The sequence below is a fragment of the Felis catus genome, chromosome D1 (genome assembly GCF_018350175.1).
Source record: "Felis catus isolate Fca126 chromosome D1, F.catus_Fca126_mat1.0, whole genome shotgun sequence".
NCBI classification, from domain to species: domain Eukaryota; kingdom Metazoa; phylum Chordata; class Mammalia; order Carnivora; family Felidae; genus Felis; species Felis catus.
Genome location: NC_058377.1, coordinates 81,772,552 through 81,796,817, shown reverse-complemented (window position 1 = coordinate 81,796,817; position 24,266 = coordinate 81,772,552). Strand labels below are relative to the sequence as shown.

The following is a 24,266-nucleotide window of genomic DNA, read 5'->3' as shown; positions in this document are numbered from 1 at the left end:
AATGTTTGGATCAGAGGTTGTTGAGGTCTGAAAACCTGGATAACAGAAATCTATAATAAAAGTGAATAAAACAGATCTTCAAAAATATGAAGCCTTACCCCAATCATGCTAAGGACAGTCACATGCAGTCATGAAAATTGAGACTGTACAGAAAACAGAGCAGGAACATGTTTTATTTGAGACAAGTTTTATTTGAAACACAAGCTTTATTTGAAACAAAAGCTTTATTTAAAAAGGGATTTATTTGAAAATGTTTTATTTGATACAAAACTATTTGTAGGCATTCTGGAGCCTCTCATATACAAGCAAAAGAAATTAGATCATATATGCAATAGAGCAGAAGAAATGCTTTATTTGGAAAGGAAAAAACACTGCTAAAACATCTAAAATGTTGGCATTGTATATGATTATGAGAAAAGGAAAACCCTTCTGATAAAGAGGGCATGTTCATGAAAGAAATTAATATGTAAATGACATAGATCATAGTCTGTGAAGACAACCTTGCCATATCTTACAAAATACACTCATTGGAATCTTACTGAAATTGTAGACAGGAGATTCAGTTTGTGTTCTGGATACACTGCCTTAAGATACGAAGCCTTGACATTACTACATCCCAGTCGGCATAAGCTCCTTCCAGATGGCGGGATATCTCAGTTCCTGCTTCATAGCTACGTCGGCCATGAAGTAAGCGCCAGTTATCAAAAGTAATCACATCACCTAGACAAAACATTTTTTCAATATGAATAATCATGTGTTTCAATGATTTGCAGAGCTAGAAAATATAAAATGCAAAATAACATGGATACTTTGTTCACATCAAGAAATAGTCTGTTTCTTTTTTTCCTGTTGTTTTTGATGTTTGTTTTATTTGTTTCAAGTTTTTATTTAAATAAAAATGAAAAAGTTAACATATATTATAATATTGGTTTCAGGAATAGAATTTAGTGATTCATCACTTCCATATAATACCTGGTGCTCATCACAAGTGCCCTCCTTAATCCGCATCACCTACTTAACCTGGCGCCCCACCCACCTCCCCTCCAGCAACACTCATTTTGTGCTCTCTAGTTGAGAGTCTGCTTCTCTCTTTCCCCCTATGCTCTTCTGTTTTGTCTCTTCAATTCCACATACAAGTGAAATCATATGGTATTTGTCTTTCTCTGACTGAAAATTGTACATTCATTTTTTCACACAATCAGATCATTGAATGCAAACTGCTTTAGACATTTTGACATTTATAGTCCAGGCTTCTGTAGACACTTTTATAATTTTTACCTAAAATATTATCTTTAAAAAATGTTTATTTATTTATTTTGAGAGAGAGAGAGTGCACACGCACATGCACACATGAGCGGGGGAGGGGCAGAGACAAAGAATCCCAAGCAGGGTCTGCACTGTCAGCACAGAGCCAGATGAGGGGCTCCATCAATCCCACGACCCTGAGATCATGAACCTGAGCCCAAATCAAGAGTCAGACACTCAACTGACTGAGCCACACAGATGCCCCTAAAATATTATCTTTGTGTAAAACTTTGAATTGCTCTTTGTGGTTGTTATTTAGCTCTTACTTAGAAATATTTCTTTCCAAACCAATTTCACAATAAATTTCATATATTGGAAAAAAAAAGAGAAATATTTCTTTCCAGTTTAACAGCTTCAGATAATTATAAGGATAGTGACTTGGTCTGTCTTCTATGTTCCTAGTATTTTGTGTACATTATTTCTAAGCCTCATAAAAATACTGAAAAGGGTGTTAGTTCCATCTTTTCATTTGAGAAAACCGAGGCTCCAGGAGGTTGAGGGATTTGCCTAAAACCACACAGCCATTAAATGGTAGAGCTTCAATTCCAACTTCTATTTTTTGGTATTTTTCTCTCATGATATTTCCATTTTATATGTTACTGCCCTTTTTTTTTTTTTTTTAAATTTTTTTTTTTCAACGTTTATTTATTTTTGGGACAGAGAGAGACAGAGCATGAACGGGGGAGGGGCAGAGAGAGAGGGAGACACAGAATTGGAAACAGCCTCCAGGCTCTGAGCCATCAGCCCAGAACCTGACGTGGGGCTCGAACTCACGGACCGTGAGATCGTGACCTGGCTGAAGTCGGACGCTTAACCGACTGCGCCACCCAGGCGCCCCTGTTACTGCTCTTAAAATCAACCTGTTGTGACTGCCTATCAGTGGATTTATAGAGGTTTCCAATATTACTTTATTATTCCAAAGATCAATTAAAAAGCTAATTATGATTAGAATCTTCCCCTCAGCCAAATCAACAGCAGAGAGAAATTCTGTTTTTTATGATAGATATCAAAAGCCTCAAGTTTGAGATCACTTCACTGAGTCAAGGTGGTCCAGAACAAACACCATGCTCTCTATTCCTTTATTTCAAGTAGCTGGACTACTTCAAAAAAATTGTTTTAAAGTTTATTTATTTTTGAGAGACAGAGAGAGACAGATCATGAGCAGGGGAGGGGCAGAGAGAGAGGGAGACACAGAATCCAAAGCAGGCTCCAGGCTCTGAGCTGTCAGCACAGAGCTCTAACCCAGGAGCTGTGAGATCCTGACCTGAGCCGAAGTCAGATGCTTAACTGACTGAGCCACCCAGGTGTCCGTGGCTGGACTACTTCAAGTACACTTCATTTCAGGTAGCACTATCTCTGCCAGAGCAAATAAGCTAAATGAGTAAACATTAATCCTCTACTTTAGAGAGAATCATAGGGATAATTTTATTTGTTTTCCAGGATAGAAGAATTAAGACTCAGTTTGTATTGACGGGCTATCAGGATAGAAAACCTAAGTCATCAGTCTTGACATCAGAAGTGAGATTTCATTTGGTTTATAGCTTCTCTCTCATGTATTTATTCTTTAGGTTGGAGGTTATTAAATTTTGGTGTGATTAAAGGTTACCTATGAGTCTGCTAGAAATGAATATTTTTAGGGGCGCCTGGGTGGCTCAGGCAGTTGAATGTCTGACTTCGGCCTAGGTCATGGTCTCGTGCTTCGTGAGTTTGAGCCCCACATCCAGCTTGCTGCTGTCAGCCTGTCAGCGCAAAGCCAGCTTGGGATCCTCTGTCCCCCTCTCTCTGCCCCTCCCCCGCTTGCACTCTCCCAAAAATACATAAATATTTTGAAAAAGAAAAGAATAGGGGCGCCTGGGTGGCGCAGTCGGTTAAGCGTCCGACTTCAGCCAGGTCACCATCTCACGGTCCGTGAGTTCGAGCCCCGCGTCGGGCTCTGGGCTGATGGCTCAGAGCCTGGAGCCTGTTTCCGATTCTGTGTCTCCCTCTCTCTCTGCCCCTCCCCTGTTCATGCTCTGTCTCTCTCTGTCCCAAAAATAAATAAACGTTGAAAAAAAATTTAAAAAAAAGAAAAGAATATTTTTTAGTCTGAAGAGGCAATAGAGCAGTGGTTGGGGCCAGGAGTCTGCTATTTAATCTAGCTGGCTGCTCGCAAAAATTGTTATAAGTGTTCCACATGCCATATATGAGAGAAACTGCTCTAGATCTTGCTCTAAATGGTTAAGGTTGAAGAAAATCCCTGTGTTGAGTTTGAGAAAATGTGTTCACTGACCTGGATTCATCTTGAAAGTAACCTTGTATTCTTTACAGTTCATGAGGTCAACAAACTCCTTCAGAGCAGCATAAAAAGGCTGAACTCTTTCAACAGGTACATCAAATACAGTGTCTCTGGTTGCATTATTGAAGTTGATGCGGATCACTTGGTCTTTATCATCTAATCTATTTTTTAAAGAGAAAAAAGTTAAAATATATAAGCCATGAAGTATTTATTTACATTTCTGAGGGTCAATTTGTCTTGGGAGATGTGTCTGAAATACAGTATTAATGAATCCAGAAACATGTACAGAAGGTATTGAGGTTGTCTGTGGTACAGTATAGTCATTTGCTGTTTATTCATTCATTTAAGTTTTTTTCTTTTAATTTTTTTCTTTTCTTTTTTTTTTTTTTTAAATCGTATTTGATAGAAACAGAGAGCAGAAGGGTGGTTGTGGGGGATGAGGTGAAGTGGAAATGCGCCACTGGTCAAAGGCCACAGATTTTTAGTTCCAAGGAGTTCCCAGGATCTAATGTACCGCTTGGTGACAGTAGGTGCCCCAGGGATACAACATTTTTTTTTTCAACGTTTATTTATTTTTGGGACAGAGAGAGACAGAGCATGAACGGGGGAGGGGCAGAGAGAGAGGGAGACACAGAATCGGAAATAGGCTCCAGGCTCTGAGCCATCAGCCCAGAGCCCGACGCGGGGCTCGAACTCACGGACCGCGAGATCGTGACCTGGCTGAAGTCGGACGCTTAACCGACTGCGCCACCCAGGTGCCCCTTTCTTTTAATTTTAAATCCAGTATAGTTATACAGTGTTCTATTAATTTCAGGTGTATGATATAGTGATTCAACACTTCTGTACATAGTGCTCATCAAGATACGTGTATTCTTTTTTTTTTAAGTTTACTTATTCACTCTGAGAGAGAGAGAGAGAGAGAGAGAGAGAGAGGGAGAGAAAGAGAGAGGGAGAGTGTGCACAAGCAGGGGAGGGCAGGGGAGGGTCAGAGAGAGAGGGAGAGAGAATCCCATGTAGGCTCTGCACGTTAGTACAAAGCCCAATGTGGGACTTACACTCATGAACTGTGAGATCATGACCCGATACAAAGTCAGACGCTTAACCAACTGAGCCACTCAGGTGCCTCAAAATATGTACGCTCTTAAACCCCCTCACTTATTTCACCCCTCCTCTGGTAATAGCAATTTGTTCTTTATAGCCAAGAGTCTGTTTCTTGGTTTGTCTTTCTTTTTTTTTCCCCTTTGTTTTGTTTCTTAAATTCTACATAGGAGTGAAATCAGATAGTATTTGTCTTTCTCTGACTTATTTTGCTTAGCATTGTGCTCTCTCTAGCTCTATCTATGTTGCAAATGGCAAGATAGCATTCTTTTTTATGGCTGAGAAATACTCCATTATATATACACACATATATCACCTCTTTATCACACCTGGGCTGCTTCCATATTTTGGCTATTTTAAGTAATGCTGCAATAAACACTGGGATGCAGTGTATTAATGTTTTTGTATTTCTTTGGGTAAATAGTCAGTAGTGGAATTACTGGATCATATGTTAGTTCTATTTTTAATTTTTTGAGGAAGCTCCACGGTGTTTTCCACAGTGGCTGCACCAGTTTGCATTCCCACCAACAGTGCATGAGGGTTCCCTTTTCTCCACATCCTCACCAACACTTATTGTATCTTATGCTTTTGATTTTAGCCATTCTGACAGGTGTGATGTAACATCTCACTGTGGTTCTGGTTTGCATTTCCCTGAATATTAGTGATGTTGAGCATCTGTTCATTTTGGAGATCCATTTAACAGGTGTTTTTTGAAATCTTACTACATAAGTGCCTGAATGTTTCAAATTAATTTAAAATAAATGTTACTGAAAGATTCCAGTTAAAAAGTTGTTTTTTTTTATGTTTAGGAAAATGAATTCATTCTTCATTCTTTAAAATAGTAGCTTTTATGTATTAGAATATTTTTATGTTACAAGTTCATGGGTCAACCACTTTAAGGTTTTTAAGTATGATTTTATTGAAGCATGACTGGGAAGAAAAATCAATTTTCTAAAAGTTTGAAATGCACTGTTCTAATTCCATCCTTAGTTTATTTTTTTATTTAAAAAAATTTTTTTTAATGTTTATTTATTTTTGAGACAGAGAGAGACAGAGCATGAACAGGGGAGGGGCAGAGAGAGGGAGACACAGAATCTGAAACAAGCTCCATGCTCTGAGCTGTCAGCACAGAGCCCGATGCGGGGCTCGAACTTGCGGACTGTGAGATCATGACCTGAGCCGAAGTCGGACGCTTAACCGACCAAGCCACGCAGGCGCCCCTCCATCCTTAGTTTATAGATAGGGAAACTAAGACACAGTGAAAAGAAGAATCTAGCCTAAGATATGTTCTTTGTATCTCTCTGTACACTATTTATCTTAGTATATAGGCTTCTAGAAGACCAATACTCTAACTCATTTAGTGTTGTATTCTCAGCGAGCCTGGACATAATAGGCAGTTAATAAATACTCACTGCATATGCCACTCTCTATATTTTTTCAGTGTCTTGGGACAGTACCAAGGTCTTTTTAGTATTTTGGAGATAGTATATTGTGGTCACTCTATCCTTCCTTAGAATATGGATCATGATCATGACAATGTAAGATAATACTACTTTTGATATAAGAATAGATACCATTATTTCTGCATTTAAGCTATTCTGGTTAGAATTGGCACAACATGAGCATTGTCTAGACACAGAAGCAAAAGGAAGAGATTTTTTTTTTAAGTTTTTTGGGAAGGTGAACTTTCAGCTAGTCCTAAAGCATTGACCAACTCTCTCATTTGTTTATATAGAAATAGGAAGGATGGATGAAAAATGAAGGTGGGCAAGGAAGGTGGCCAAGTATGGAGGGGTGTTCCTGGGCCAGCCCGGGAGGTGGTACTATGAGCCTATATGTGACTGGGACCCAGACCTGATGGGTCAAACCAAAACGACTAGCATGTGTGCCAGGGCTTGGTGACACTGCTTTGGGGTCTAGATCACACTTAGCTGACCAATCACACAGAGTGAACTGTTAACAACAAATCAGGGTACAGGAGGAAAATGTGACTGCCTATAGTATCCAAATTGTAGCTCTCTGGGTCCCTGTGCTTTGTGACTCAGATTAATATTTAATCCTTTTAGCCAAAGGCAATTGTAATGGTAAACTCTAAGAATGGGTCATTAGCTGCAACTCTTTGCTTTTTGATAGTGATAGAAAACTACCTATTGGACCCACACTGGGGAAAAAAGTGAAAGAAAGGAATTGGTTTTCAGTAAGCCTCTTGGGCTCTTAAAATGAGAATTTACATATACTGATTAAAACACAGGAGTGCTGCGTGGGTCAGTCAGTTGGGCATCCTACTACAGCTCAGGTCATGATCTCACAGTTCAGTTCATGAGATCGAGCCCCGCGTTGGGCTATGTGCTGACAGCTCAGAGCCTGGAGCCTGCTTCGGATTCTGTGTCTCCCTCCCTCTCTGCCCCTCCCCTGCTAATGTGCTCTCTCTGTCTCTCAAAAATGAATAAACATTAAAAAACTTTTTTTTAATAAATAAATTAAAAAAAAAACCAAATATGACTGAATAGGCAAGGAGAGACCTTCTTCCTTCCCCCATCCTCTCCACAAAGGTAAAGAATATTCTGTGGCTTGCAGGTTTCAGCTTTATGAACAGAGAATCAAGGAAAAGGTCCATCAGCAGAAGACTGTAGACCTCCAGGTTTGAGTGGCACAAAGGGCAGTTCTTGACCTTTCAATTGCCCTGTTCGAGTTTACATTGCGGGTTTCAGACCCTTTCAAAGTTTCTGAGAACATTTTGTCTTTTATTCTTATCTTTGAGAATTGCCCCTGATCCTCTTTCCCTCCTCTCTCCCAGTTTTATTCTTGGTACATACAATGATATCACCCTTTGTGCCATCCTCTGTGTCACTGACAAGGATGTCACAACTTTGAACCTTCTTGGACGTCTTCCACCCAAGCCAGTCTGGTGATCTGTTTCTTTTTCACTAACACTGTAGTTCCTTGATGGAAATGGTTGTGCTAGCAATGAGCTCTCCCTTTTAGAGTCCATGTGTGTATCCTCACCTATCAGTGAAAGGAATTTTGTGACTCATTAATTTAAGAAAAATCAGAACTGTATGCCCCATGGACCATTGTATTACACTTTCATTTCTTTATTTCACATATATAGATAATAATAATCAATATTGTCTCTTTCTCTCTGTCTCTTTTCATTCGCCTGGTATTTACTCTGTCTAAAAAAAGACACAAATTCTGGGGCGCCTGGGTGGTGCAGTCGGTTAAGCGTCCGCCTTCAGCCAGGTCACGATGTCGCGGTCCGTGAGTTCGAGCCCCGCGTCAGGCTCTGGGCTGATGGCTCCGAGCCTGGAGCCTGTTTCCGATTCTGTGTCTCCCTCTCTCTCTGCCCCTCCCCCGTTCATGCTCTGTCTCTCTCTGTCCCCAAAATAAATAAAAACGTTGAAAAAAAAAAAGACACAAATTCATTATTTAGCATTTTTAGCAATGACATGAGGGGAAACAGAAAGCAAACTTAATTATGAGTCTAGAGAAGACATTATTCTAACGATTGAACAATGTTAGAGGAGATGATTGGTTGACATCTTGAAGATCAACCTAAAATGTCACAGTAAGCAGGAAATTCTGCATGCCACCACAGAATGAAAGGGAGGTCCCAATTGAGGGTTACATGCTGAGGAAGTTTAAAAGGCCCCCATCGATGAGGAGTAACTGGCTATAGACTAGCGATATGTAAAAGGTAAACATTTAAACGTAAACCAGCATCATGGCGACTACAGATCAGCAAAAGCAAAATGTCATCAGTGATGCCAATAAAAGAGCCCAGTGAAAGGACTCAGAGAATCATCTCCTGCACTCAGAGGTGGTGCCATGAATACTCCTCATTAGTTACAATAGTCAGTCTCATTGAGAGATGTGATATTTGATGGGATTTTTTGAATTTGTTGTGGATAAGTCATTGTGGTATTGCCCACCACATCACATTTTATTAGGATCTGCAAGAACAATTTATTTCTCACTTAGAACTATGTTGAATCTTGGGAATTGTTTATGTTCCCTCCTTACTTTGGTCTATAGAAACTCACAGCTGAAACTGAAATCTATCACGAGTATCTACTCATGTGTTGGACTTTCTAGAATTTTGGCTAGCTAAAATTTATTCTGCCCTTTTCAGAGCCAGGCACTGTGATAAAGCAGTCTATCCATTGTCTCTATAATTCCCACTTCGATTATGTGTGGTAGGCATTAAAATTACTCCCTTTTTACCAGAAAAGAGACAGCTTAGCAAGTCTAAGTTACTAGAGCATGATGACCGCACTAACAAGCCAAGGAGTGGGAATGGTGTTCATGCGACTGAACTTGTAATCACTAGGATGCACTGGTGTAGCTTAATCTGATCCTTATGATTTGTTTCCTAGTTTATTTGCTTATTTGTTATTATACTGCCTTGCACCTAACTCTGCCAGCAGCCTCCGAGATCTTTTTGTACTAGATAGAACATATACATCTCGAAAGAGTTAAAAATTTAACCGTGAGGAAAATTAAATTAATCCAAACACTCCATAGACAAAGTTCCTCAATTAATTGAAAACCCTATTTGTTTCACCTCCTGTTGTTAAAAATACATTTTTAAGTGGATTAATGTTATTCACTTGATATTCCCAAGGAATATCCGCAAGACCTTGAAAATGGCCAAATTCTGGAATTTTACTATAAAAAACAACAAAGCCAAATTGCGATTCAGATGACATACACTCAACTAATGTCACTTACTTACTAAGGGTTATTTGTTCTTTTGTTTGTTTTGCCTCCATTCTCTAGCCTGCAATTATATTCACAACAAAACTGAAATCTGTTATGGGTTTTTAAGGCAATTTTTGAATAGTTAAAACCGACCTGTTAAAACTAAGACTCCAACAGTCATTTCTTCTCTTTCCCACTGTGATGACCAGACCACTCAGAGAACGTTATTCTGAACTACAATTTATTTTTGATGGCTGTCTTTCTCTGAAACCCTTCATCCAATCTGTCAGGAAAATATGCTGTTTCAACCTGCAAAATACATCCATAAGCACACACTTCTCCACACTGCCACTACCACCATATGGTCACTCATGTTCAAGTTACCCTCACCTCCAGCCTGCTGTCCTGCAGCAGCTTCCTGACTGGTCTTCCTGTTCCTGCCTTTGCCCTTCTCCACTGTATTCAGCACAGCAGCAGGGTGATCCATTCAAAATATACATAAATTTATCTAAGTATAAGTGTCTCTCTTCTGGTCAAAATCTTGCAGCAGCTCCCTATTTCACTAAGAGGGAAAGGCAATATGTTTTTAAACAATGGATAACAAGGCTTTACATGAGCTTAGCTCCCATCTGACCTCCTCTCTTAACATTGATCCACGCGGGCCTCCTTGCTGTCCCTTGAACACATCAGATGTGTTCTTAAGGTCTTTAGGACATTTGCTCTAGCTGTTTCTGGAAACTGCTCCTCTTCTGAGCAAACTCCTTCACTCCTCTAAGTTTTTGCTCAACTATCACCTACTCAGTAAAGCTTTTCCTCACCACATACTAAATGCAAGTTCCATCATCCCTAAGTCTTTGGTTCTGCAGATTCCCCTTATTCTACCCTACTACACCTGTTTTCTTAAGTACTTAAAAAATGTTTTAATGATCATTGCAATTCACTCGTTTGTTTTCAAATCTCTAATTTTCTCTTCCCCCATTAGACTTGAAACTACATGAGGGCAGGAATCTTTGTTTTGTCCACGGATGTATCCCAACTACCAAGAAGAGTGGCTGCCTTTAATAAAAACTTGTTGGATGAATAAATGAAGGTCACGTGTTTATACAAGAAAGATGAGTTAGGATATTGGGGATTTGATTATTCAGTGACTTAATTGTCATATTATTTGTCTGTTTCTCCTAAAAGAACACAGACTCAACTCTAAAATTGGAAACACCCCCAAATTCATGAACTGAGATTTGATTAAATAAATCCTATCTTAAAACACAAGGTAAGATAATTCTTAAATAAAAGGATAAATTTGTGGCCTTTGTAAGTAAATCCTTGGAAAAATTATGAGGAAATAATGTTAAATGAAAAAATAACAAAATCTTCTATATAGGGAAATATGATTTTGGTTGGCATTGATTTAGGCAGACATTTCTGTTTTTTTTTTTAATCAGCTCGTGAGGTTCAGGTGAGACTGACTCTGCTCCAGAGATGAACACGTAATCCAGAATGGCCAGTTGGAATTTTCTGATTTCCTGGCCATGGCGATTGCTTCAAGGATGGACTTAATTACAAATTGGGCAGTGGGTTGTCTAGTTTTGTTACAGCTATTGGGAAATGAGGACTTTCTGTGTGTGTGATTACCAGTTCTAAAAACAATGAAAATGTAGGGCTTCTATTGACATCTTTGAAAATTAGGCCAACACAGAGGACGGCATAGCTATAAGATGAAGAAAAAAGAGATCAATATCAGATGATGTTGTTTAACATCAGATGATGTTGGGTCTACCTAATTTGAGTTATATTCTTTCCCTTCTGGCTGAAAGGATTTTGACTAGTACAATCCTAACTGATTATAATTCTGTAGAACTTGTATTTAAAATAAAAAAATCAAGTGTAGGGGCGCCTGTGTGGCTCAGTCAGTTAAGCATCTGACTTGGTTTCAGCTCAGGTCATGGTCTCGCATTTCATGCATTTGAGCCCCGCATCAGACTCTGTGCTGACAGTGCAGAGCCTGCTTGGGATTCTCTTTCTCAATCTCTCTCTCTCTCTGCCCCTCCCCCACTTGCTCTCTCTCAAAATGAATAAATGTAAAAAAGTTTTTAAAAATCAAGTGTATATAGTCTTAGTTATTTCTCTTATATAATCAGCAAGAGACTTCATGGAATTTGATCAAGATTTTTTTATGATGAGAATATTCTTTTTTCTTCTTTTTCCCTCTAAAATTGGATTAAACTGTTAATAAAAAGTAAAGCTCTGGAGTTAATCAAAGCTCTTCTGTTTAAGCTTTACATTTAGGTTAATGAAGTTTTTGCAGTCAGCTGTTTAACTGCTATGAGAAATGTATAAATAGTACTTACTCTATAATCTTGTGTTTGGATTGTACAGAGAAATCACAGTAATCCACTCCAATGTCTGTAAAGTCCACGAAAGTGGAAGACAAAATCTGGAATGCTCGAGGATTTTTTTCCTTGAGCTTTCGGCATACATTAAACCCATCTACAATTTCTGAATCACCCCCCGTGACTGTTTGCTTTATGCAGTGCAGAAGCTGAACCTGTGAAAAGAAATAGAGAAATGTCTTTTAAAATGATAAACACACTTTTTGACACTGTTAAAGATTCAGACATATGAATGCACTAAAGTCAACAAAACTTTTAAATCTCTTTTGTATCAGCAGGCAAAGGGATTGGCGAGAAAAAGTTGCTTTTAATCAACACCCTATAGTTCAAACATTGTTTCAGCTTGAGACATGAACACAGGCATAATAATTTTCGTTTGTAAACAAAAGGCACAGATCATAATGGCTACAGGGAGTGAACACTTCATATTGGAATATTTATGTACTTCATATTGGCTTTACAGAGGTGGTGGGATTTAAACTGGGAAAAGGAGGCTGGATAAGATTTTGGACAGTTAGAGGGGCACCTGGGTGGCTCAGTCGGTTGGGCTCCTGACTTCCGCTCAGCTCATATCTCACAGTTTGTGGGTTCAAGCCCCATGTTGGGCTCTATGCTGACAGCTCAGAGCCTGGAGCTTGCTTCAGACTGTTTCTCCCTCTCTCTCTGCTCCTCCCCTGCTTGCGCTCTGTCTCTCTCTCTCTCAAAAATAAACATTAAAGAAAATTTTGAAAAGATTTTGGATAGCTAGAGCAGAATGGAGAAAGCAAATCACATGCAGTGATCATGGATATGCAAAAATGCATGCTGCACAGGATATCAAAATGTTTGGCTGCAATAGGGGGTCATGACTGAAAAGAATGTCACGACTGAAAAGAATAGACCCAGTTGAAAAGGTAACTGCAGCCCTCATCATGGCGTCTTGAATGTCAGATGAAGAATATTGGGCTTTCTCTTGGGTACAGAGGGGAATTGTTAAAGGCTTGTGAATATGGATGTAAGGTAGCCAAGACTGAGTTGAAGAATATTAGTCTGGGGGTGCACGTAGGATAAATTTTTTTAAAGGGGGGAGTTAGTGAGAAAGTTACTCCTTAAGAATTTAATGAGACAGTTCAGGTATAAGGATACAAAGAGAATGGAGGTTAGGTGGGGCTATGAGAATGAATAACCCCAAGAAACACTGGGAATAAGAAACCAAAACGATAGTTATTTTTACTAAGATTTAGGGAGAAATGTTTGACATTATTTATTTTGAAAAGCAAAAAATAGTAAAATTTTAAAATATCATTTTTTGAATGGAGTTTATATGACTCCTTTTGGTAAGTTAGCATGTGTGAGTGATTTTGAATACCTAATTTAGACTCCGCTTTTCTGCTAAAAGAAACGAACACTATTTAGCTGTGAAAACTTCATTCTAATTTAAATAAAAGTAAAAATCAAGTCTGACAGTTCTTGTAGAAAGAAAGAGGCAAATATGATCAAACATCAAGACCAGGAGAAGCATGAGTGGGAAGAATATCCATTTGGCTTGGTTATTTCCATAGATGGTCTAGAACGGGGCTATCCATTCAAACTTTCTGCAGTGATGGAAATGTTCTTTCTGCACTGCCCAATACAGTAGACTCCAGTCCCATATGGCTGTTGTGCACTTGAAATGTGGTCAGTGTGACTCAGGAAACTGCATTTTAAATTTTATTTCATCTTAATATAAATTAAAATTTAAATGATCACATATGGCTGGTGACTACTGTATGGGATAGTGCAGATCCAGAGCACAAATCCTGCTTTCTTTCCCCAAAAGGCACAGATCTTCTCACTATTTTAAATCTTATACATACTTGTTCTCAAATTATAGTTGTGCGTTTATCAATTCCTTACAACAGTCTTTAGAATTTGATACTTTCATCTCCATTTTATGGTTGAAGAAACTGACACCCAGAAGTGAAAAAGCTGGACAGCTAGTAAGAACGTAGCTACTACCTGATAACACTGACATTCAAACCTTGATCTATTTGCTTCAAAATCTTCATAAAGCAAGTCCTTTCCTATAAAAGAGGAAATCCCTTTACAGGACTCTTAATAATTCAGTATTGTGTGGTGTGTGTATATATGTGCTTTGTAAACTTAAATTCCCATTTCAGGTTGACAATGCCCTTTTTTTCTGATGTTAGGGGAGCACTAGTCTAAATTAATAATGGTTCTGCCTTTAAATTGATGCCAATTTGTAGGCTTGAAAAAGTATGTACATAAGCTGACCAAGTCATCTTAGAAAACCATTTCATCACCAGGGCTACAAAGGGTCAAGCAGCATGATTAACGAGGGAGAAATGAAGACACCAACCTCAAGTCTACCAAACTCTAAAAAGGCAAAATAATGACAGACCTCTCTCTTTGAGAGAATCAGTGTTCTTTCAATCCTCTTAGGTTTTGCCATATGAAGTCACAGAATATTTCAAATATAAATCTTTAAAACAGATCAACCGATGTCTTTTACATAGATGCAATCTTAAGAAAGAAAAAAGATGACTGATGCTGCCAGACAACACTTCCACGGCTAATTCAAAAGGTAAATAGGTGCCTGATGTGTATAAAATCCAATTTTATTTCATGTAAGTCACTCAGGACCAAAAACATTTTCTTTCTAAATGTTACTTTATGGCAGCATGTGACTTTTGGCCAAAGACAGTGAGCAAAGGAACATCCGTTTCATTAAAGATGTGTCTCCTTATCTCTGCCCCACATGATCCAAATTGATGAAACTCCACTTTCAACAGGTAACTTACTATTCAGATCATTTCATCTGCACTGAAAAGAAAAGCGACTTATTCTATATGTCATAAAAAACCTCAAACTTTAGTACAAAGACCCCTGAATGATTCAAAATGGAAACTTGAACAATAGCACAAACAGGTGCCTACAATCTAATTGTTCCCGTACTACAATCTAGACATTTTAGGAATCATCTTTCATTTGAAAATCTTCTGTCAGGTCTTTTATCCTTGGATGTTTCACTTGCTGACAGAGACAGGTACAACTCTGCGGTGTTTCTCTGCCTCTTTATAGCATGTCTATGAAGTCTCTGTTACATGAAAGGTGCTGAGTTAATCTCAAGATACAGAAAAGTGTAAGATTCAGTTCCTGAATTTGACGAGTTTTTAATGTATGACAAAGCCTATGCTCATCACATTATACCAATTATGGTAATTAGAAAGTCCAACTCAAGACCAGCATGGTGTGGTGAAAAACTATACAGAGGCCTGGATTAAGTTTCAAGTGTTCTATTAGTCAGATGTCACCCTGTGAAAGCATTTAACCTTGCTGTGTGTCATTTCACCCTCATTTCATTATTCCAACATAAAAAGGCATAATCATCTCCCTTATAGAATGTTAGGAGGGATCAAAATAATATAAGTAAAAATACTTTGAAAAAGTATAAAATGCTATGAAAATGTCAAGCATTATATTATACTTCAAGAATATTTGTAAATCACTTAAAAATGTGATTATGTAATGACTTTCCTTAGGCTTTCAATTGTAACCCAGCAATAAAACCTGAACTCATAAAAACTAGCAGATAATTTAAAAATTAAAATAGAATCTTTAGTTTTCTAGTGTAATCTTTTTTATTGCATCCAACTTCTCCAACCTGTCTTTGGTTGATGAACTGAGCTGATTAGTTTGGCTTTTAATCCCAAGTTTTAGCGAATCTCTGGGAAACATTTAGAACAAATCACATTGTGTGTCTTCACGGGCCCCTCATCTCCACCCAAAAGGTGACTATAGGACTCCTGGCACTGTCATCATTTTGTCCAAAAAAATCATGTGGTGTTTTACAGTCAAAAAAATAATTTAAAACATGTGAAATTAAATACTAAAACTAGCGGGGTGTCTGGGTTGCTCAGTCGGTTGGGCGTCTGACTTCATCTCAGGTCATGATCTCATCGTCCGTGGGTTCGAGCCCCGCGTCGGGCTCTGTGCTGACAGCTCAGAGCCTGGAGCCTGTTTCAGATTCTGTGTCTCCGTCTCTCTCTGACCCTCCCCCGCTCAAGCTCTGTCTCTGTCTCTCTCAAAAATAAATAAACATTAAAGAGAAATTGAAAAAAAAATACTAAAACTAGCTTAGTTAACACTGGCGAGGAAAATGGGTTAACTAGGGCATGGAGAAAACTTGTTCAGTTAACATGATGAAGAAAAACAGATTAATTTTGATTTTGGCCCATTTTGCCTTCACTGGCTAGAGAATTGCTCAAAATGTCCAGTTCTGCTTACCTTTGAAGATACAGATTTCTGTGTGGATATTTCATTTAATCTCATTTAGCTATAAAAATAGGAAAAAGATATCTTTCAAAGGTATCGTTCTGGCCATTTATTTCTTGGTTTAACAAAATGATGCTTTTGTAAATATGTTGCTGGTTTAGTAGAATGGCAATTTTGTAAAAATGCAGTGGCAGAGCATCCTTCCAGAAATTGTCCTGGAGGGTTTGTGGCTCCATGCTAAGCATCTCCCTCCTTGAGGAGCAATCCGATACATGGGAGAGTAGATGGTTTCCAAATACAGTAAAACCTTGGTTTGCGAGCATAATTCATTCCAGAAACATGCTTGTAATCCAACGCACTTGTATATCAAAGCGAATTTTAAGAACCATTGGCTCACTTGTGGTCATGTGACATTTGGCATCACGTACTACTCATATTGCAAGACATGCTTGTTTATCAAGTTAAAATTTATTAGAAATCTTTGCTCATCTTGCAGAACAGTTGCAGAACAAGTTACTTGCGATCCAAGGTTTTACTGTACAGCCATGGTTATTCTGCTCCTTGCATTCCCACCCCTTTGTAGTGAGTATTTGCAGCTCATAAAAGGTGGGGTTTACTTTCTCACCTTTTGAAGGTAGGCTAAACTTATGATTTCTTTAGATTAATAAAACATGGCAGAGGTGACATTGCACTGATGACTAATGTAGATCTCAGGAGGCCTTCATGTTTTGGCTTGCTCTCTGAAAATTTGCATAAGCCTGGGCTAGCCTGCTGGTGGATAGCAGATTAAGTAGAGCAGAGGCAAGACACCTTAGGTTTTCCACACAGGTCAACCAGTTCTTAGCCAGCCCAACAGCAGAACTGTCCAGCTGGACATAGCCTGAATTATAAAAACATGTGCTAAGTAAATGGCTATTCTTTTAAGCCATTAAATTATGAAGTGGTTTTTATGCAGCAATCGTTAACTGATACAAATGATGGCCATGTGACTTTATGGGAAAACCCTCAATTTTATTCCCTGGTTTTATTTTCTCTTTTAAGTCTCTTGGGAGCAGTAAATATGCAAAAAGACCTCAAGATGCACTGCTATCATAAAATTTGTCTAAGCAAAGCAAAATGTGCCAATAATTATTTCCAGAAAGAAACAAAGAAATTTTTTTTAAATACATGAAAATCTTCTCTCCCTTGGGAATGTTAGGCTATTCAAGATTTAGGTATAGACATTTTGTTTGGATTGTGCTTGAAGATCTACATAAGACAGATTACTTAGTGAAATATATGGACTTGTAGACTCAAAATATAGAAGGATATTGGTCCTTGGCCTGCCTTGTGGAAAATATGTTGAGGCTCACCTTACCCCAGGTGGATGATGGAGGGCTGGATAATCAGTGTGAAAGCTTAGCTTCCCGGTTGTGTAAGCCACATTGTTTGCGTCAATTTTGTCTTGCACTTGCCAAGTATGTCTGTAAAATACAAGAAACATATGTTTAAACAGGCTGTCACCAAGCCAGAGGAAATGTGTTAGAATGAACTGGATACATAGGGGAAATGGAAACTTTTCATTTTATGAAATAATTACCATAATGATATGAGCCAGGAAGAGAGCTCGACCTTTCCTTGTCCAAAGTAACCATTTCAGAATATGCATCTCCTCCCTTCTTTTCCCTTCTCCGAAGAAAAATACATTTACACATTAGTCTGTCCCACAGAGTTTATTGTAGGTTATGTTTTTTAATAGCTAAATGCATTTAAAAAGCATTTATTAAAGTGAAATTCACAGAACATAAAATGAACCATTTTATGTGTTTTTTTTAAGTTTATTTTGAGAGATTGAGTGAGCAGGGGAGGGGGCAGAGAGAGATGGAGAGAGAGAATGTCAAGCAGCTCCATGCTGTCATCACAGAGCCTGGAGTGGGGCTTAATACCATAAACTGTGAGATCATGACCTGAGCCGAAATCAAGAGTCAGATCCTCAACTGAGTCATGCAGCTACCCCAAAATAAACTATTAAAGTGGACAATTCAGTGGCCCTTAGGACATTTCACAATATTGGTAACCATTACTTTTGTTTATCTAGTTTCAAAACATTTCCATAACTCCACATTGAAACCTCTTACCCGTTACAAATTTTCTTTCCATTCTGCCCTTCTCTCAGTCACTGGCAAACACCATATCATAAATCTATCTTTAAGTTTTTGGGGAGCTGCCAAACTATTTTCCATAGTGGTTGGACCACTTTACTTTCCCACTAGCAGTATGTGAGGGTTCCAATTTCTTCACATCCTCATCAACACTTGTCATTTTCTAGTTTTTGTTGTTGTTCTTGCTGCTTCTGTTGTTATTTTTAACCATCTCAGTGGGTGTAAAATGGTATTTCATAGTTTTGATGTGTATTTTCTAATGGTTAATGATGTTGAGCATCTTTTCATGTGCTTGTTGGCTGTTTGTATATTTACTTTGGAGAAATGCTTGTTCAAGTCCTTTGCCCATTTTTAAATTGAGTGTTGTGTTTTGTTTTTGTTTTTTTTTTTAATTTGTATGAGTACTTTATATAGCCTGGATACTAGAGACCCTTAACAGACATGATTTACAACTATTTTTACCCCTTCTATAGATTGTCTTTTTATTTTCTTAGAAATGATATTTGATGCTCAAAAGTTTTAAATTTTGATGAAGACCAATTCATCTATTTTTGTTGTTGTGTTTTTGGTGTTGTTTCTAAGAATCCATTTCCCAATCCAAGGTCATGAAGATTTATCCGAAGTTTTCTTCAATGAATTTTATGGTTTTATATCTAGGTCCTTGATCTCTTTGAGTTAATTTTTGTATGGTGTGTGAGGAAAGGGGCCAACTTCATTCTTCTGCATGTGCATATACTGTTGTCTCAGCACCATTTTTTGAAGGGACTGTTCTTTCCTCATTAAAAGGGTTCAGCATCTTTGTTAAAAATCAATTAGCCATGGATGTGTGGGCTTACTTCTGGACTCTCAGTTCTGTTCCATTAGTCTATATGTCTATTCTTATTTCAGCACCACAATATTTTGATTACTGTAGGTTTGTAGTAAGTTTTGTTTGTTTGTTTGTTTTTTATTGTTTTTTTTTTATTGGTAGTAAGTTTTGAAATCAGGAAGTATGAATCCTCCATCATTGTTCTTGTTTTTTTAGGATTGTTTTGGCTATTCAGAGCTCCTTGCAATTTCATATGAATTTGAACATTGCTTTTCCATTTCTACAAGAAGGCTACTGGAATTTTGGTAAGCATTACATTGAACCTGTAGATTACCTTGGTAATAATCACATCTTAATATTTTGTCTTCCAATCCATGAATGTGGGATGTCTTTCAATTTATTAGGTCTTTTTAAATTTCCTTCAGTGTTTTGTAGCTTTCATTTTACAAGTCTTCCACCTCCTTGGTTAAAATAATTCCTAGGTATTTTATTCTGGATGTTATTGTAAATGAAATTTTTTTTAATTTCTTTCTCAGATTGTTCACTGCTAGTGTATATAAACACAACTGATTTCTGTGTATTGGTCTTATATTCTGAAACCTTGCTGAATTCATTAAATACCTCTAATAGCTGTGTGTGTGTGTGTGTGTGTGTGTGTGTGTGTGTGTGCACATATGCATGCATATTCTATGGGGTTTTCTATATATCGGATCATGCTATCTGTGAAGAGAGATAAATATACTTATTCCTTTCTCATTTGTATACCTTTATTTCTATTTCTTGCCTAACTGTCCTGCCCCAAACTTCCAGTACAATATTGAATAGCAGTGGTGAAAAACAGCACTCTTCTCTTGTTCCTGATCTACAGGGAACATAATTAATTTTTATTTTATTTTATTTTATTTTATTTTATTTTATAAATTTTTAATTACACTCGGATAACTATTACTCAGATCAGGAAATCTTTAAGCTTATATGTCCTATCCCAACCAGAATCTCTCCTCTCTCTTCTTCAAAGTAACTACATCCATAACTTCTGTATTTATCATTTCTTTGCATTTCTGTATATTTTTACCCTTGCATATGCACCCTCAGACACTATGTTTAATATTTCCCATTAACAACAATTGTTAAGTCTTTCAAGTCTCTTAATCAGGTTTCCCCTCCAGCCTGTTCTTAAAATTTATTGTTTGAAGAACTTGGGAACTTGACCTATAGAGTTCCTCACAGTCTTGTCTTTGCTGATTGCATATCATGGTGTAGTTCAACATGTTTCCCTGTCCTCTGTGTTTCTAGAAAATTGGCAATTAAGTGCAGAGGCTTGGGCAAACTCTACTTTCTTTCTTTTGCAAAACTACAGATGACATTGTGCTCTTTTATTCCAAGATACAGAATTTTGAGATGTCTTTCTTTTTGTGATGTTTGTACACACTTATGCTCAGTAGCTAGATCCACTAAAGTTATTGGGGGTCTCAAATAGTGAAATACCAAATTAATAATTTCTTTTTTATTTATCAGTTGGAATACTCTTAAAAAGATCTATCTACTTTCCTTCATCTAGTATTTGGTTACTCTATGTAATAGCTTACTTAGCGATAATGAGATAAATACTTGATTCCTTCACTTTATTTACCATTTTATAATGTGAGGGATTAGTTTTCTCTCACTCCAAGATGAATAATTAGTTTTTTTTGAAAATAATACTATTGATGAAAATATATTAAAACTAGATAGAGGTAATGGCTTCACAACATTGTCAATGTACTAAATGACACAGGACTGTGTCAATTAACTTTAAAATTGTTAATTTTATGTTATGTCAATTTTACCTCCAGTACAAAAAAATAGCTTGGCTTAAAAGTTAAAAAGAAAGTTAGTAAAAGAACTAAGGATTACTTGCAACTCTGTGGCCAGAAAATAAACCAATATTCAGATTTTGTAAGGCTTTTCCTTTGGAAGATTGAGGCCATAATTAGAAGCAAGCTGTATTTTAAAATAAGCCAAAGCTGGTGTGAAAATTGTGTCACTATATATGCACATCATTTTATTGCTGTTATAATGTCTATTTATTAATTTATGTTCACATTTATCAAATCATTTTTCAATAAATATATGTTGAACAACTACTCTATTCCAGGCATAGTTTTAGCATTAGAGATATAGCAGGAAACAGGGAGTAAGAGAGACAAATAAACAAGTAATTACCAAATGCAGTAACAGAGATGAGTGCTATGAAGGAAATAAAGCAAGGTAAAGAGGTAAGGATATTGGGGGCCAGGAGAATATCATGGCAGGGATAATGCTTTGGGGGGTGCTCCAGAAGACCTAGAAGAAAAGAAGAAATGTGAATTTCTGGGAGATGTGTTTTAGAAAGAGGAATCTGAAGTGAAAGGTAGGATTTCTTCCCCAAGTTCTGGGATTGAGGATGAAACTAGCTATTTGGCTCCATGTTTTTTTTTAAATTTTTTCCATTAAAATTTAAAATGGAAAGGCTGGTAAATCTTTCAGCAAAGTTTAAAGTACCATCTATATGTGGCCATAAGTTGGAAAGAGACCCAGTGAAAGAAGAGGAGTATATATAGCCTGCTGCAATTCATTTCAAATATGAGTCAGACAATCCATTATACTGTAGTGACTACAGCCAGGAAATACATGTTCTCTATGAATTCATGTCACTCTATGACCCATACCTAATATAGATTCTGGCTCTTGTCACCATCAGCATTCCAAGAATAATCAACATGTAGTAAAGGACTTGAGGATGCTAAAAAAGGAGTTTTATCAAATTGTAGAATATATAATGTCTTCTAAGAAGATGATGCTTTTGACATAGTGAGTAGGAAATGACTATATTTAGATTTTCTTTTCAAGAGTGTTGATGGTTTTGCATTGATTCACCTACATTCCCTTTTCTGTTTTCTCCTATGATCAGGGGTAAACTAACTGAAATTCATGCAGCCAAGAGCTGGCTGAGATTCAAGGTGAACGCATTAGCCAGGGAACAGATCTTTTCTTTGTTTGACATTAACTGGCTGTAGAACAGGGATGGGGCCTGTGACTTGGCATCATCAAAGCAGTTCTCCAGCCTTCTGTGCTAACTGGCAGAGGATGATAAACATTTTTCAGTCTTAAAGTGTCTTAGGCACGGTATGGGATGTGTAGCCTAAAAGTCTATACGCGCACGTAATGATAAATCCCAGGAAAGGAGCTTGCCAATTCCAATCATAAAACATTCTCATAATAGTTATAGCATAAGTCTGGAAAAATCCTAGAAATGTCATTTGGTCTACCTTTCTACCTCTGTATAGAAATGAATCAGGCCAAGAAGGCTGCTGCTGATTGTTTATGATCCTAAGTTTTCACGTATCCTTCTCAAATCCAAAGGAAAACACAGCAGAAATAAATGCAAATGTGACCCATTGGCCTGTGGAGAAACTGTTTTAAAAGCTCACTTGTGGGACCTTAGTGAGATGAGGGTGTATTTACATGCATCTTTCATTAGAAATAGATTCCAGTGTTCTTCCAAGTAAAACAACTCGAGCAGATTATCAGGAACCATCATGACTGAGGCAGAGATGAAGCACCAGGTTTCTCTAAAACTAGAGGTAGGCTCAGCATAGCATCTTAATCCATTGAGATAGACTTGCCTGGTGTTGTGCAAGGACAGGTCATTGAAACTGTGCACGCAATCCTGCTTTTGCCAGAGATGCTATTTTAAACAAATCTATGTATTTCCACTGAGCTACTTGTGTTATTCTCAGAATTGGACAAACCAAACACAGACTCTTAACTACAGAGAACAAACTGGGGGTTACCAGTGGGGGAGGGTGAAAGAGGTGAAGGGGATTAAGGACACAGTTATCAGGATGAGCACAGAATGATGTATAGAACTGTTGAATCACTATATTGTATACCTGAAACTCATATAGCACTGCATGTTAACTATACTGGAATTTAGTTCCAGATAAAAGAAATTTCTTTTATATTTTCCATTTAAGGATTTTGTCAAAAGCTTCTGAACATTAAAATTGTGACTTTTCGAGACTATTTTGTGGGCTTGGTTTGAATACTAATTCACTAGATCCATCCAAGTTAGATGGCCAGTCATAGATGTTCATGATATTTCATCATGTTTTATGACAAATTTGAATCTTTTTGTGTGTATAGAATGCTTACATATTGTTTTTGCTAGATTTGTTCTTTATAGCATTGGTGACAGATTTTATAATCTTTTGGTTCGTGGCACACTCTTGGAATATCATGCTGGATTTATTAGTAATCTTTCTCTTTTTTAAAGTTCTACTTATATGAAAAGATGCTCTACCAGTGCGACCTGGACTTATTATCACCAACAGCTACAATCTCTAGTCTCAACCCACTGCAAGCTGGTCTCCTCAGGCAATAGAAGAATGCCTTCTTTTGATTATTATTACTTGTCCTGTTGGATCTAAAACATAATGCTCATATATGTTAATTTTTTTACATTTTTTAAATGTTTATTTTTGAGAGAGAGAGACAGAGACAGAGACAGAGCATGAGCAGGGGAGGGGCAGAGAGAGAGGGAGACACAGAATCCAAAGCAGGCTCCATGCTCTGAGCTGTCAGCACAGAGCCTGATGTGGTGGGGCTTGAACCCACCACAAACCATGAGATCATGACTTGAGCCAAAGTCAGTGTCTTAACCAAGTGAGCCACCCAGGTGCCCCATGTTAATTTTTTTTGAAGTTTTAACATAGAAAATTAAATTTCTAATTTATAGTCATCCAAATAAAGATTATATACTGTGTAATATTTCTAATTGTAGTTGTGACACATGCACAGATGACTTCCCAGATGCAGTCACTCTGCAGAGCTTCAGATATTTATTTTTCCACGATCACTTGTTAGATACACACAACGGCCAGGAATTGAGGGAGTGAAAAGGACAGACATGGTACTTGCTGCACCTCATGGAATATGCAGTCTGTGGGGAAGGAAATTATTGTGATTTATCTTTCAAAGCTAAAGTACAAGGTCTTATGAGAATAAAGAAGGGAAGATTAAGTGGAGACCTGAAGATTGAGTAGGATTTACCCAGAAGGGCAAAGATCATTGTGGGGAGGGGGGGGAGAAATAGTATGTGAAAAGGCCCAGTGGAGGGAGAGAACATGGCCTATCAGAGGAAGTGAGAGAAGTCCAATATGGGCTGGAATGGAGTTTGCTCTGTGGCTGTTGTTGGCTTTGCTTCAAATTTCTGCTTCCCTTGTTGTCCTGTAAAGTCTTACAAAAAGTCTCATTACATTAGGGAACTGAGT

The 24,266-nt window shown here is 37.7% G+C and overlaps 1 protein-coding gene across 1 annotated transcript in view; it reads right to left on the bottom strand.

Annotated features, from left to right (window-relative positions):
* Positions 1-327: 327 nt before the first annotated feature.
* Positions 328-24,266, bottom strand: part of BBOX1 (gamma-butyrobetaine hydroxylase 1) — a 53,599-nt gene continuing 29,660 nt past the window's right edge. The window contains exons 4-7 of the mRNA XM_019812203.3: positions 17,381-17,486; positions 11,728-11,924; positions 3,575-3,741; positions 328-720 (exon numbers count right to left, since the gene is read on the bottom strand). Of these exons, the coding sequence (XP_019667762.1) occupies positions 560-720; positions 3,575-3,741; positions 11,728-11,924; positions 17,381-17,486 (631 nt within the window). The 3' untranslated portion in view covers positions 328-559. The remainder of the gene's footprint in view (positions 721-3,574; positions 3,742-11,727; positions 11,925-17,380; positions 17,487-24,266) is intronic.